The following is a 17,575-nucleotide window of genomic DNA, read 5'->3' on the forward strand; positions in this document are numbered from 1 at the left end:
ATATACTTTAGACCACCAGTTTAGCAGCAATTCCAGGGTTAAGACCACCCTTGAAGGCACTATAACTGAACTAGTAATGGTGATAATTAAACCATAGCCCAACATTAATAAACACTATTCAGTTATTACTAAGTCTGTCTATAAAGTCCTTTGTAAAGTGTCTGAGCCACGGCTTTTATTTTAAATGGCCTGCATATTCTTAGAACTACAATTTGCAGTTGGAGACTCCCATCTACTGCAGTTACAACCACGTATAACCTTAAATAAAACCGCATATTGTATATTGTAAAAAATCTGTTCCGATTTCGTATCTCATGTTTGTTGAGTTACAACTTTCCACGCAAAAGTACATCGTTAATGGTTAATGGTACGTAAAAACGTGATGGGATGTAAATAACTCTGTCATGAGTTAGTTGAATATGTTAACCACATACTGTAGTCCATTAAGAACCTCTTTCCGCCTTTCGGGATCATTGTACTATAATTTTGAGAGCAAGGCAATCCTCGCCAAATGTGTCCTGATTATTAACCCGCTTTTCTCTTGAAAATCGCTAGTCCCTAAAAGAAGATACACCATCCTGTGGCACGATAGAGTCCTAATTGATTAGTTAATAATGTACAAGATGGATAGATGGTTCACTTAAAGGTTAGCAACTATTTTAAACTGTTGCGATTTGGTAGTTCACAGCATCTTGCGAATGGTAGTGAGCTTTGGTCAAAATTGCATCGATCATTTAATAGCGAGCGTGTAGAAGAATTCAAATATCACACATATACTTTTGTAGATCCCATGGTTATTGAGTTATGTTGTAAATAGGGCTAAAACAACAATACCTTTGTAAAACGTACATAACTCATTAACAACAATAAATCAAGCACGTTTTCAAAGTATATGATTTGTAGAATGAACTTTTGCAAAACATCATAGTGTTATTTTTCAATAATACATTGATTTAATGAAAATCTATTTTTTTTTGGCTGCTTCGACCAACAATACGTCGTGTAGCCTTAAAGTTAGTGTACACAATCCTGAAGTAGTCCATTGGGTTTAATTACAAAATCCTTGTAATAAACTACTCACATAAAGAAAATCCGCACTTATGTAACCCGTCTGACATCAACACCTGATCTTGTAATGACAATGTCATTGACAAAGTTGTATGTAGAATCGTGTTAGTTCTAATTTGATACCAAATTTACCACCAAACACTCTAAATTCACATAGATTGATACCAGTATATGAAATTTGGAGCATTTGTAAAAGTTACAAATTAAAAATGGACTACGCGGACCTGTTGAGGTCAGTGGCGTAACTAGGGTTGGTAGCGCCCGAGAATATCTTAGACGCGGGCAGTGGCGTAGCTAGGGGTTGTGGCGCCCAGGGCTAATGGCTAAGATACATAATGCCCCCATTCTTTTGGACAAATAAGGCCTACCACTAATTAATTTTGATTATTAGAAGTTGAATATCGGTCTTAAAATGTTCATTCAACTGATTTTGTGCTGAAAATTTTGACTTTCATCGCTTGGAGGCGCAAAATCGATGGTGACGGTAGTATCCATAACCCACATTATCCCCATTAGCTCAATACAAGGGATTGAGATGATTTCTATTTCTCGTATGTCATAATTACATAATAAATTGCTTTTAGGATCTTGACCCTTTTAGCATACTAACATGCAATATACTTTTATGATGGTCATCAATTTGATTCAAGGATTTCCTAGTAGGTACTATATATCTTGATAGTGTATCAATCCACAAATGGCCCTTAAGAGTCTTCATGATATCCTGCAAGTGCGACATTCATTCCTAATGGAACCACATTGCTTGTGTCCTGCTTTCGTCAAATGCATTTGGTGTGGCCACTTTCGTTGAACTTGAATATGGGTTGTGTCAAAACTGGATTTTTGTTAAATTGGATATTGTTAAATGTCAAATAAAAAGTAAAAGACATTCCAAGCAAGAGATGAATGAATCTCAATGTTCACATCTTATGCTCTTGGATCAAGTTTCAAATGGAGAACGCCTTAACATCAGACGGATCATATCGTTGCAAGCCGACGTGCATGACGTGTAACTTATATAACACTGACGTACAAAATCTTAATAGACCTCTATCGCGTGTTATTGAGCAAAAGCAGTGAGTATTGGATATTTGCAAAGTGAAGGGATTGGATGCATTTATTTTGACCTTATCAGTTCATTTGTTTATCTTTGAATCAATCCGGAATTATAAAAGGTTTTATTCAACGAAGTGCATGATAATTGAGAGCGGGTATAACACCACCTTAAAGTTTTCAAAGTGTCAAGTTGCTGTATTATAAATAAAATGTCATTAAGACTTTTATCTTATGATCTTAGAAATGATTTTAAACAGATACCTTAGTTCCATTACATCTGTATTAAGTGGTTTATTAATGATATGCGCTAATGACTTATATCAGCACCTTACTTTTTACATTCTATAATTTATATTATATTACCGCACAGTCTATTAAAGTAAGCGAGAATCCTGCCAACGAATGATAAATGACCGTAAAAGTACACTTAACGAGGGTCTCATCAAATTCATATGTCTGTCAAGCTTTGGCGACGATTTTAAAAGTCTGAATTTTGTAGTTAGTCCTGAGGACAACCAGAGGCAAGTAAATGAAATTTTGATTTTAGCGATACATGTGTACATGTTTGCCAATCATGCCGCGACAGTTATAATTTCCGTAATACCAGTTGTGTATAATTACAGGTTACGCATACTGTTATGGTCACAAAATGACCCAGGCCAAAATCACCTGCTACCGAGTTTACGCAACACCAAACACATTGATTAATATGCAGAGCAACTTTTGGTTATTTATTAATTAGTGCAGTATGGCTTTCAATCAAATCACAATATAGGATCATACAACTTAGAATTACTACACAGATTTTCTTTTACTAAATTACTATGGTTACTTACCTAAACCTGGAGATCTTGATTGGCTGAATTTCGGATAAGATTCCATTGATGGTCTCAGATCTCAGATCAGGCATGATCTGTTTGGGTCGAAATTGAAAGGGGACATATCTGACGGTGAAAACTAACATTTTGAGGAAAAGAAATACAATTTTTAAATGGAAATGTTACAAGATGGGGAGTTGCATGCAATTCCATACGTTAGAGAACACTTGATTGTATAAATACCAAAGAACTCCAGGTCTCACGTGAGTTATTTTTGTATCGTCATGATCATTGGAAATCTTTTTAAGATTTTTATTTCTTGGAGCTTAGAGCGCATTACACCAAAAACTTGTACATGTACCGTGTAACGAGACTCTTTTGACTTTTAACTTTCACCTCTTAATTGTTATTTGTTACTAGATAAATATTGGGCATGGTTGACTCATGAGATTACCTATATCAATCGAGCAAGATATTTGTTTCTAAGTGCATGCACTTTGTGGTAAACCATGCTCTAAAAATAATTCACTTTAAAGTGCATGTGATTAATTGAAATTTGAGAATTTGTTCTCTATTAGATTTGATCCTTGTCAAAATCACAACTGAAGTAAAGACCCATTTGATAACATATTTGTTTTAGAGTAGAATTAGGTAATAATGCACTGAATGATCGACTTAGCTTTCGTTCAATTCTCAAAATGTTTCTACGTACTTTGAAGCCTAGTTAGTTCACATGAAAATCCTATGTACTTATCTCCAAGGTTTCCTTGTACTTAAAATCAATATCAGATAACACAAGTCACATGAAAGCCACTGACACACAGCGCGGCAAGAGCTTTGCACAAAGTGAGCTCCAAACATAACAGTATTGGAGTGGAGTGCCTCCACGCCTGGGGCTCTCTTCGTTCGACCTAATTGAGAGTATTGGTGTCTGTTTTGACAGGATACAAATGTTATCTTTTATTTCATTGGAATGAAAAATAACAAGACCTTAGTTTGTATACTTCGGAGCAATATTTCTTAAGCATCCATGGCAGAACATCTTCTCATAACATAGAGCAAAAGTTTGGCAATCAGTATCCATTAAGGCGGGTAAAGTTAGAGGTGTTATCGTAACCGCTGGCAAGCAATCGTGGCAAGCACTCTTGTAATAAGGCGAGAAACATGTGTTTAGACTAACAACTCAAAAGGTACCGTTTGAAAACCTATTTGAAAGAAAAGATACTACGAGCGTATTAAGAAGAACCAACTCGTGTTGCTTGTTCGAACGATATATCCAAATAATTTAGATAAAATTCCCCCAAGTTGGTAAAAATCCTGAAATTTTAAAAGCAGACATACACAAATGGAGCATGATTTTAAAATCTAGTTAAGCGGATTTCCAATGATACCATGCCTAACATACGTCTCTCATACAGTTTGCAAAACTCAAGTAACTGCAGTTCATGGAGAAAGTCTTAGACGTAGTCCGCTAGCAGATGAAACGATGCACTGTGTATCATATATTAACCCAGTGAAAACAAAACGTTTTACAGAAAACGTTTAAATGTCAGGGTTATATAAGGGTATAAAAACGTTTTAATAACATTCAAAAAACATTTTTGCAAACTTGCAACACATTATAAACAGAATGTTATTTAAGTGTTGACAAAATATTTGCACAAATGTTTGCCCAAAATATTTTACAATAACGTCTTACAGACGTTTTCATGACCTTGATATAACCCGGCATTTAGATATTATTGAAACAATTTGAATAAACGTTTTAAGAACATTTTTGTGTTTGCTGGGAAGGAGAGGGACCAGGACATCAGCTGCTACCATTCCTGTATTACACAAAATAATAATAAAAAAAACTAGGGGTGTGGTGTTCAATCTTGAAACATAAGTACTTGCATGACTATGATTTAATGTCAGTAGTTCCTAGAAATATTGCAGAAACCTCCTGTTTCCCTGCAGTATTGTAGAACAAACATTACCACATCCTTGGCTCCAGAAGATTTTTAATATTGAGGGTACTTAGGGGTATTTCTGGGGAAGCGTACTTGACCCCACCAATATTATTGCGGGTGCTGGGCCCACAGGCACCCCGGTGCCGGAGCCATTGTGAAATATCTCAGATTTTTGTCGATTTAACTTGGTCTTAGATCGGGTTAAAGATTCTCTGGTGCATGACTATAGGTTGAATGGCATGCATTCAAAGTGGAATGCAGAATCTATGTCATGCATATGAATAAGCTAGCTATTTCACTTGTGGATTGGATGTTAACACGATCTACTCACACGATGTGACACCAAATGACATTTTCACAGCTATATAGTATGGCTTTGAAAAGGTCATTGTTGGTATCATAAGCTTCTATAAACATGATCAAAACAACCCATATTTAGTCTTGTTAAACATGGTAAAACTAGTAAAAATCCTAATAATTCAAAAACAGGCAATTCCAAGTGAAGCAGTTAAAATCCTCAACAACAACAACAACAACAAAAATTTATAAAGCGCCAATATACAAAAAGTCAATTGTTCAAAGGCGCTGAAAGGCAGACACAAGAATTCAAATAGCAGCTTCTTGAAAATGCCAACAGTCTGATCATTCCTAATATGGATGTGAAGTTTGTTCCACTCTTTTAATCCAAAGCATGAGAAAGATCTGTCTGCGAATGACACACCATGGGTTATGAGTTCTTAACGATGATCCTGGCTGAAGTGCGTTGAACATTTTGGAGTCTGGTGATGAGATATTTGCTGATGCCTGTCAAAAGGCGGTTGCAATAGTCCAATCTGCTGGTAACAATATTATGCACGGCCAACTTAGCAGCTTCTGTTGTAGTCCGCCAGCAGATGACAAAGATAAACGGTATATTAATCAATGAGAAGAGGAGACCAGAACATCAGTTCCTACCATTCCTGTACTACATGCAGTCAATTCAATAAAATTGTATCAATTGTGACAAAATGAGCTACCAGTAACTTTTATACTTTTGTAAAAACTCTCAGTGGGATTCTTACAACTTGAACAACTAATTTCAAACACCAAACAGGTTATTCAATCAACACCCATATGGCGTATCATCAGGCCGACTGATATTTTGCCGACTTGTTGACCTATGGCGGTATAGTGGGAACAGTCCGTTATTGCGAAGGGTCATTATTGCGAAGAGTCAGTACTCCTAATTCACAGTAATGACCCTTCGGAGTAACTAACGGACCTTCGAAATAACAAACCTTCGGAATAACGACCATTCGGTATAACGGTCTCTTACGAGTCATTAATGACTCAAGGTCAAAAACACCTTTTACCCAAATTCATTTCAGAATGCACAACAAAACACACTGTTTGATTAAGTTAACAATATCTGCATCTTTAATCAAAGGCTAAGTGATTTATAATGATTTGATACATAAACATAAATACATGCACTTTATAATCAATCAAATACATATAGCTACATATGATTGCTACCTAACCAACAGTCTTCTTCTTGTTCTGTTGTTCTTGATGTATATCCTGATTTACTTTTCTGCGAAGATCACTGTTCAGCGAAGTCAACTGAAGACCTTTATATACTATGCATAAAATCCTCGCACTCATGACATTCTCCAAAAAATGGAGCTCTTTCACCTTTAAAACAATATGGAAAACAGACCTGTCTCGCACGCAGTCCCGCTGTTTCCACTTACATTGACAGATGTGTTGTTCCATTGAAATTAGACTTCAGTAAGTCGACAGAAGAATAATATTATATTTCTTTCTTGGAAGAGTTATGCACTTTGACGGATTCTCCGTTACTTTTCCATTACTTCATTCACAACATATAATGTAATCTGGACATTCCCATGCCTAAGTGTAAACATTAACCTTTCACATTACAACACTTCCTGGGGAATTTCACAAATACATTCTCGGGGATTTCCCTTCCATAAAATTTATCAGGACTATTTAATAGTCCTGACTTTGTTTACTGTGATTACATGAAAATGGTATTCACAACTTTAAATTGTAAACAAAGATAGATGATAAAATTAAATTACACGGTCCTTTAAAATAACAATGCGTGACTGGTATTTGTAGGACTATTGAAAAACAAATAAACAATCAGTATCCACTATGGCGTGTATGTAAAGTCAGATGGTTTCTCACAAAGCAGATTCTGTGACGCTGATGACCGTGGGCATTACAAGGAGACAACAGGTCTGAGCAATTCCAGACCGAATCTTGTACATGTAATATGGTGAGACAAGTGTGTGGACGAGTAACAATTCAAATGTACGATTGATTACGTTTACCTGATAGAAAAGAATGACAAGAAAAGACACTCATAAGAAAGAAAGGCCGGAAGAAAAGAGAAGAAACACAGACAAGCGTAGTGAGGATAAACAACCGGTGATGCTTACCTCAAACAATATCCAAATTTTAAATAAAATCATCCAAATTAAACAAAATCCTTAACCCTAACCTAACATCAATTATAAATACCACAATTTACCAAAGACTGGGTGATTTCCTTTCAGCGGCATGGATGCGGGAAACACATAAGTCACTTCCGGCAATGCTTAAGCTCCCCCATCAGTTTAAATGTACAAGACCCTCCCAAATATTGTGGTGTTGCGTAATCGGTAATCACCAAACTGTTGGATTTCGCAACAGTCTGGCAGTGACTTAGTAGAAGGGATAGGCTGGTTTTCATGAGGGATTTCTGGGTTCGTTCCCTGGGGACGCCCGCGCAGGCCTTTTCTTCTTCACTCGTGTGGGTGAAGCCTACCACGTCTTCTTTTTCCCCGCGTCCCATAATTTAATTTACCACCAGTAGCCTAAACACCATAAATTATCACATGCTTGGTGCCTTCCATTCAAAGGCGTGGCTGCGAGAACACATAGGACACCTCCGAACAAAACCCCTTGGCAGCGTTTGGGTTGAACACTCTCATAAAATATAAATGTACATAATCCTTTCTAGATGTCAGTGTTGCGCAATCTGCATATCAATATTCACCAAGATGCCGGGATAAGATGTTGGATTTGGCAGCAGACTGGCCGTGACTTGGTACAAAATATTGGCTAGCTGTTGGCGCCCCGCGCATCTTTTTTTTCTGCACCTCCTTTGTGCCTCTCCCGCCCTCTCATCACGACTTCTTTCTCGCATCCCTTAATTTACAGTACAAAGAAAGGTCAAAGAAAGTGGCAGAGCTTTCTATTAAACCAAACGCACGCCTCTCATTCAGCTTTCAAGACCTATACTGAAATTCCTGGGGACAAGTTCTCGGAGTAGTTCGCCAACAGTTGAAAAGATAATAATACCAAACATAATGATGGTGAAACTGCTGAGGATGATAACATCTTTATCAAACCGTTACAAGCTTATACTAATGCACTATATATCGACGCTACGTTATATTATCTTTATCATCACGCATTGTCGGTGCCACATAACACAGGATTACAATGTGGGTGATAGAAATGCACATGCAATTTTAACCTCATCAGTCAGGTGTGGGTTACCTGTTTGGTGCGCTACAAAATCTGTTCTTATCAGTTCAAACTGCTGAACTAGTTTTGGTGAGATTTATCCGTAATCCAACATTAATATATGTAAAAAGTAACGTCTTCGAAAGGATTAACCCTGCAGTCACGTTTTGGTAACTAAAGTCTTTTGATGGTCGTTAGGTGCGCGAAGTGCTTACAGATACGGAGTCACATACATTGTGACTATTACCAAGAAGTGTTCTACTGTTTCGAGCAACCCGATACCAGTAACATGTGTTACTATTCAGGATACCATGTCTTATATTCAATAAAATAGTTTTAGTCAAGATTCCTAAATTTGAAACTGTATCTTTGCAGATAAATCATTATTAAGATTTAATTTCTACTCTTAAAATAAAACATTCAAAACCTCACGTTTCCGCCCAGTATTGTAGAAAACACGTTATTACATTTTTAGAATTCAAATATAACAGCTTTTTGTCGCTGTGTAATGTATACTAGGTCTCAGATCGGGTCAAACTTTCTCTGGTGAATAACCTATTTAAGTTTTTATTTTCACTTGCGGGTTGGATGTTCACGATCTCAATATACAGGGTGTATAAAAATAAAGTATACAGTTTGAAAAATGCCACTGGATTAAAAAAAAAGTACGAGGTATTTGGTCATTTGGTCATTGCTATGGTAATTAATCCTGTTAGTTAGTGGCATGTCCTTTGTAAATGGGGACATAATAATATTATGTTTCTAAACCCCTTACATTCACTCTCGGTCAAAATTAAATACCCATCTTCTAATTCAATTAACTGATTATAAAAAATACTTGATTGATTTTTGAAATGTCAATGTTTTTAAGTATTGCAATGCAACTCTCCCTTAGAATGCAAAAGTATTTTTTATAATCACTTAAGGGAACTGGAATGAGCGTTTTGAGCGTTTCGACAGCATTTTTTGTGGGACATGAGAACACATCAGACCTATCGAATTGCATTCTGAATACGAAGAATGTCTTTCTGATATCAAATAATTTTCATTTTATGAAATGCACGATATAATACAAATTTTATGACAAATTATTAAAATTGGATATTTTTCACATTTTGGAGATATAACAGTCCTCGAAGTAAATTTAATAAATTTAATGATATAGTCTTAAAGTGTATGTAGCTGGGAGGAAAAGCCGACGATCAATATAAAATTTTCACCTTTCATATTGAAGATATGGATTTTTTCCCAAAAAGACCTAAAGAAAAAAATCCATATCTTCAATACGAAATGTCAAAATTTTCAATTGATCGTCGGCTTTTCATCCCACCTACATAGACTTTAGGTAGAAATCATCAGATTTATAAAGTTTACTTCGAGTACTGTTAAATATCAAAAATATCAATTTTTAATGATTTGCCATAAATGTGTATTACATTGCGAATTTCAAAAAATCATTTGATATCAGAAGGCCATTCTTCGTATTCAGAATGCAATTCGATATGTCTTATGTGCTATAATGTCCCACAATAAATACTGTCCAAACGTTCATACCCCTTCCCTTAATTGAATTGGAAGATGGGTATTTAATTTTGACCGAGAGTGGATGTAAGGGGTATTGAAACCAAGCGCTTCATATGTTGTACTCTGTATTCAATTCTGTCCCCATTCATAATGGACATATTACTGCCCATACAGGTGTCTTCAAACAAAGAGTATCACTTCAACAGTTGGAACTTCTACAAACTCCCAACTTGCAACTTTACGCTCATTTCGTGGGAGCAGGTGACACACTTTTCGTTTGATGGAGAGTTTTTGGAACTGTTAGATATACTGTAAAAACTCGATAGTTAGCATAATTATGTACTTACTATCGACCGCTTTGAAAACATAAAATTGTACCGAAGTCTGGCGCTTTACCAACTGAGCTATTGGGGTTGAGACACACATTTGCAGGTTTACGGTATAACAGTTTTCTCTATGATGCACATATCCTTTCAACAACAAACTTGATTTCAGTAATGCTCTCCAATCTTCTTCTTAACTTAATCCAAGTGAAAGAGATTATTTCTATTTCTTGACTGACGTAATTACTTCAAATCAATTACCTTTAGGTTCTTGACCCGTCCAGCATATTGACATTCAAAATACTTAAGGGGTATTGAAAGGGGTATTGAAACCAAGCGCTTCATATGTTGTGCTCTGTATTAAATTCTGTCCTCATTCACAATGGACATATTACTGCCCATACAGGTGTCTTCAAACAAAGAGCACCACTTCAACAGTTGGAACTTCTGCAAATCCCCAATTTGCAAGTTTACGCTCATTTCGTGGGAGCAGGTAACATTTATCATTTTGTCTATATTTCATGTGATTTGAGTTTTCAATCCCCACATATCAACCAAAAACACATTATTTTTTCAAATTAATGTCTTAATTAAAATAGGCGGAAACAGACATCAAAATGGTCACTATTTTGAGCCCAGGAACAAGTAGCCTGTTGTCCGATATACTTTTTGTTAGGATCAGAAGGTCAAACCTTAAACCAATCGACAATCTTTAAAGACACTTAATCTCTAAATGGTGAAAGTCATATAGTCGCACCTACCATTTTTGGAATATTAAATAGCTCAGTCTCAGTAAATTTGTATGTATATATAGCTCAGTCTCAGTAAATTTGTATGTATGTTTTCCAGTTATTAATATAGGTACTTGTATAAAAAACAATAACACACTTTTCGTTTGATGGAGAGTTTTTGATATGTTAGATATACTGTAAAAACTCGATAGTTAGCATAATTATGTACTTACTATCAAGCGCTTTTGAAAACATAAAATTGTACCAACTGAGCTATTGGGGTTGAGACACACATTTGCAGGTTTACGGTATAACAGTTTTCTCTATGATGCACATATCCTTTCAACAACAAACTTAATTTCAGTAACGCTCTCCAATCTTCTTCTCAAAGTGAAAGAGATTATTTATATTTATTGTCTGACGTAATTACAAACTTCAAATCAATTACCTTTAGGTTCTTGACCCGTCCAGCATATTGACATTCAAAATACTTGATGGATTTTATGATGGTCATCTATTTGATTCCGGGGTTTCATAGAAATTTGACAATCATTTTATTTTGATATACTAGTAGGGTATCACTCCACATATTTCCCTGAAGAGTTCCCATGATAGTACAGTAGTGAGAGTGCGATACTCAAATTTAAGGGATAACATGGCTTGTGCTTTATACATTTGTCAAATTAATTGGTTGTGGTCACTTGTAATAGAGTTGTGGTAGGGGCCAACAATTATGTGGCATTGTTTGGTCGAACCTACATGTAATATTCCTAACCTTATCCCCAAACCTACTCCTAATCATAATCCTAACCCTATCCCTAATCCCAACACTAACCATAACACTAATCCTAATCCTAACCCTAATTTTCTGTGTATATTACATGAAGGAGTAACCCATTGTTAGCATTGAAAAATATTTGAATGGCTTCTTCATGTTTGTAATAATTTTCTGGCTCGCTCGTTGAACTTGTTGATATTTTTGATTATTGTTCAATTTGTGAACCGACAATCCATCGAATTTGCACTATATAACAAACCAATATGACCGAGTTTTTATTGCTGTAGCCTTTTACATAAAGAAAAAACCCAACATATTCATAATAACTTACGCTGTCATCATATGACAGCAATAATATTAAGATTCAATTTACTTAAAATTGAGCGCATTTATTTTTAGTCAGTTTCTCTATTTTATGTTGTGGATCACGTTTCAAAAGGAGAGCGCTTTTCGCCAGCCCATAGGGCTGGTACCTAATTCTGAGATGGGGTTTGTGTACACTAAAGATTAGCTAAGATTATAGCCTTCTTCTATTGGTATGAATTATTTTTTTTTACTTCTCGTGGTGGAAATGTTTTTGATGTCTGCTAATTCGATTTGCAAGGAAAAGAAAGTATGTTTTGCCGTTTCAACGAACGAAAACGATTGAGTATTGCCAAAGTTATGTTTGAATTAATTATGACTTAAAAAGTTATCATAGGTTAGGCCTACACATATAAACATAAACTTGTTCAGCAATCAGCATATCAAGAAAATGACATGGTCAAAGCGGGGGAATGATCACGAGGTCATATCAGTGGACTACTGAGCATAGCATGATGTTTGGTTGCCTGTGAGTGCATAAATGATATGTTGATAACAGATCTAATAATGTTGCAGAATCAAAATCTTCATATGGTCCACACATACTGCAGTTACTGTCCGTTTTCCTATACACAATACACAGTGCTCTCACCATTGACGCGTGACCTCCAAAAATGATGTACGTTGGAAGAATGGGCACTTGCCTAGTTAACATCACTGTGTGAAAAATAACCAGCCAATATTTTAGCTATTCTCCAAACTTCTAGCAAATATATTTCTCTAACATGACCTACAATTACAGCTAGGTTAGATGTTCAGTAATAGTCGCACTTTTGTAAAATATGAGTGAGGGCAAGGCATAGCTAGCCAACTCCCCGTGTTAATTGAATGGAGATTTGACCGAAAATATTGGTATCGGACCGCTCACTTCTGAAGGATGCCACAAAAAAAACGGTACAAGCTACATTTTAACTATTCTAAATAGGTTCTAGAAAATATAGTTTTGTAACATGTCCTAAATTTTTAGCTAATTTAGATGTTTGGAGAGGGTCGCACTTTTGTGTTTTAGGAAGCATATGTAAACGACAGATAACACCAAAAATATGAAGAAATTATTTCCAAACCGTGTTAAGTCAACATTCATTATGTTGCTCATTTTGAAGAATGTTGGTTAACAAAAAGCAGGTCTTTGTCTCATTTCGTGAACAAAGCTACACATACCATTGTTTCCTTTCGTTTCCTTTATAATCGGTTACCCAACTGAAGCTATAATATCAGCTTTATTGCGATGTCGCACATTGAAAACAGACACTTGTGCACAACCAGAGAAGATCTGATTTAATCAGTTGAGCTGCTTCAATGAGTGTTATCTTGGTTTAATAGCTTTTAATGGGGTTTAAGTCCTGCAAAGGTCGAGATGAATTCTACTGTAGACATGACTGCATCATGATTGAAGTCAAAGTAATTATCTATCCTATTCTGTATCGTTTTATGGATAAAATTGACTCAAAATGTTATTGACGATATTATTGCTATCTTTAACAACAGTTTTGTCTTTTCAACGGGAATCATCCGATTGAAAATAAAGTTTTTAGGGGCTAGCTATAATATTGAACAATATATCCCATATTTTGACATGCACTTATAGAAAATAAATAAATTATTGTCTTACTTTATAAATTATAAATACTGTAAAATGACACATAACTAAAGTGAGGCCAATTTCTATCTTTTTATTTGATTCATAAAATTACATTCAACAAAATGATTGAAGACTGAGAAAACACACAATGCAGACTATTACAGAATGGAGTAGGTTAGATGCCATGTCCATAGCTTTGCAGGAGTTTCGGACTAACAATCAACACATTCAAAAAATACAGTTTAAAAGTGAAGATTGTAGTGAATGATCAGTCCTTTATCATGTGCTTGCCACTATCTACTTTATAGTAAACTATACATTGCGAAATAATATAAAATTATTTTAAAATAAAATGTGCATGTAAGTTGAGTTAACATAGCGAATTAACTAACAACTGCAGTGTATTTCTTGATTTTAATAATAAATATGGGTAAAAAGCAGTAAAGACAAAAATACAGAACAATTTGGAGTAATGAATTAAACAGTTGACAGGAGTTATAGGAGTTTATGTTTTTTGCTGTTTCAGTGTGCATGTTCTCACCATTGATGGTTTGGTGAACTGTCATGTAACATGGATGTAAGGGTGATCCTAAAAAATGCCTTTCACGGTGACCCAAACTATTTACAAGACCTCTTCTGCATTGAGGCTGGCCTTCCCTTTTAAAGGGAATTTTTATTTATCATACAAATCAAACCGACGTGTAACGTTTGTGAGAAAAACACTGATGCAGAAATCAGATACTTTGATAGCTTTATTTTTACAAAGTGTATAATAAGTTGAGCTCTTTGAAGACTGGCTGACAAGACGTTGATGTTACGAAACACGTCAAGTTCCATTGACACTTCACAACCGGGCTTCACAGTATCTTCCATTTACCGATATTAGTTGTTTATAGATGATGCGCGCTCTTTGTTAATAGAACTTTTAACAAGTGAATCTAATGACTTTTCATGGCGTACCTAAAGTGATAACAGAGTCTACAATTATATGACTTTCTAGCGTTGGACAACGATGAAAACAGTCTGAATTTTGTATTTTGTACCAAAGACAACCACATGCGACTGAATAAATATTTTAATTCAGCGATACATGTATGTTTATTACCTTTAAGGCGTTATGATTTGATTATACGGTGATGACCTCCATGATTTACATGGAGGTAAGTTGTTAATATTAAACCGGTCGAAACAAGGTAAAATAGTACAACGACCCTGACCTTTCATATTGCACTGAGAAAAATATTTTTGATGTATTAATTTGTTCATTTATGCAATCAAAGAACATTTGGTTGGTTACATATACTCGAATGTAAGTTCATACGTGCTGGTGATAAACAATTTCTAAAAGTTTAAACTGACATTCAGCACAAAAATCCAACTAACCTTGAATTTTCGATGTGTGACACACATCTTCATCAGAAGAAGTCCTAGGATGTTGTGATGGACTTGCCCTTTTGTTGATCATTGGCGACTTTTGGTCGGGCAAGGAAAGTCGCTAGATATCGGAACCACCTACGATTCAATCTGTGCTGTTTTAACTCGCATATCACCCCAAAAGGCCTTCGTTTATCATCGTGTGTGAAAGGACATAAAGCTAATAGTATTCTGAGACACGCAGAAAGGGCTTTGTTGAATGAATGAATTCGCCAAAACAACCAGAAAATCGTCCAATTGAGCGAACAAAAGGAGGAAATAAAATCTGAATTACGCGGAAATTTAAATGACCCGGATTTTGATCGTGTGAGTGAGTTCACGGAGCGTGCACAATTGAACGAACACACTGCGGTCAAACAGCGCCAAATTCGGAAGCTTGAGCGACTGAAATCACCCACCGAAAACTTGGAATTATCGCCGGAATGGATGCGTAATTCGACTAAGAATACCAACTTAACAAGGATAAGTGGGTTGTGAATTTATCCTCGCGGAATTTAAGCACTGCGGAGGTTTTTGTGTTGCAAAAAGGATTGAATTTTGCCCCGTCTCCGAAAAATATACCAATCAAGCGTCTTCAATACAACAAGACCACTCGTATTGATTATGATTCGGCGGCGGAATTACGGGCTCGCATAACAGGTGCGTTAAAATCTGCCAAACCTCCAAAGAATAACATCTTTAAAGAGGAACGGGATGCTTTGTACACTCTAAAGAAGGATCGTAGCATTACCATCTTACCTGCAGACAAAGGCAGGGCTACTGTTGTACTTGACCCTGAACAGTATGATCGGAAGATTAATGCTTTGTTAGACAGTGGAGATACGTATGTTAAGCTTAAGAAAGATCCAACTAAGACCTACCAAAATAAGCTTATCAAATTCCTGAAAGACTTTAAGTCGGAGGGTAATCTTTCAGATTACAAGTATTCCAAGTTGTACCCCTCATCATGTTGTGTGCCATCGTTTTATGGGCTACCGAAAGTCCATAAAGAGGGAGCGCCTTTCCGACCAATTGTCTCGAGCATCAATTCAGTAACATATGAATCCGCTAAGTACCTTGCATATATTTTGAATGTACTGATCGGTAAAAGCAAGCATCATATCAAAAAGCGTATTAAATCCTTGTGCCTTGAGCCGGGTGAAATTCAGATCTCTTATGATGTATCTGCATTATTTACGAGTATCCCAGTGGATAGCGCATTGGATGTAGCTAAGGATTTGCTTGAGAAGGACACCAGCTGGAAAGAAAAGACAGAGCTTACCGCTGACCAGGTCATACAACTGTTGGAATTCTGCCTCAGCACCACCTACTTTGTTTTCCGAGGACAATTTTATCAACGATGTGGGGGTTGTGCAATGGGCAGTCCGGTCAGTCCGGTGATCGCAAACCTGTATATGGAACATTTTGAGTTCACCGCCTTGCGCAATTCACCTGTTAAACCATCCGTATGGCTTCGTTATGTGGATGACACATACGTAATCATTCGCCAAACCGATGTGGAAATTTTCACGGAGCATATTAACAGCCAGAACTCGCATATCAAGTTCACAAGTGAATCGGAAGTTGATGGATACCTCGCCTTTTTGGACACCAAAGTTTAACGAAATGCTGACGGTTCTGTGAGTATCTCCATCTACAGAAAGCCCCCACACACGGATCAATATCTCCATTTTGATTCACACCATCCCATCGCTCATAAATTAAGCGTCATCAGGACATTATTTCACAGAGCTGAAATCGCAGTGACAGACCCCGAGGAAAGGGTAAAGGAGGTCGATCATATTAAGTCCGCCTTAGGACATTGCGGATATCGCAATTGGACTTTTGGCTTGGCAAAAGCCAAGGACAAGCGAAAGAACATTCCTGACCCTCCTATTACAACCAATCAAGTAGAGGGCAAGAAATCATCAACTTATATCACCCTCCCCTATATAGAGGGGCTGTCACAGAAACTCCAGCGTATTTTTAAATCTTATGGCGTTGCGACAAGCTTCAGACCACACAATACGCTGAGGAAACTGTTAGTCTCACCTAAGGATCCCACGCCAACAGAGAAAAAATCAGGTGTGGTTTATGAGATCCCCTGCGGCGAGTGTTCAAGTTCGTACATCGGCCAGACCGGTAGACAACTAGGAGAAAGACTGAAGGAGCATAAGTCAACTGCCCCCAGTTGCAAACCCTCTGCTGTCGCAGAGCATAAAACTGAATCTCACCACAAAATTGACTGGGAATCCACCAAGGTTTTAGCAAAGGATGATCGTGAGTACCCCCGTTTAGTGCGGGAGGCCCTCCAGATCAAGAAGAAAACGCCAGAACTAAATCGTGATCAAGGATTGGAATTGCCATCTCTCTACAACGCCCTCATTCGACCAAAAGTCGCCAATGATCAACAAAAGGGCAAGTCCATCACAACATCCTAGGACTTCT

The 17,575-nt window shown here is 36.6% G+C and overlaps 1 protein-coding gene across 1 annotated transcript; it reads left to right on the forward strand.

The window, feature by feature from the left end:
* Positions 1-14,868: 14,868 nt before the first annotated feature.
* On the forward strand, positions 14,869-16,749 carry LOC140152253 (uncharacterized). The gene is made up of 2 exons (XM_072174557.1): positions 14,869-14,874; positions 15,610-16,749. Exons 1-2 carry the CDS (start codon positions 14,869-14,871, stop codon positions 16,747-16,749), a joined length of 1,146 nt encoding a protein of 381 aa, XP_072030658.1.
* Positions 16,750-17,575: the final 826 nt, after the last annotated feature.

The sequence above is a fragment of the Amphiura filiformis genome, chromosome 5 (assembly GCF_039555335.1).
Source record: "Amphiura filiformis chromosome 5, Afil_fr2py, whole genome shotgun sequence".
NCBI lineage: Eukaryota > Metazoa > Echinodermata > Ophiuroidea > Amphilepidida > Amphiuridae > Amphiura > Amphiura filiformis.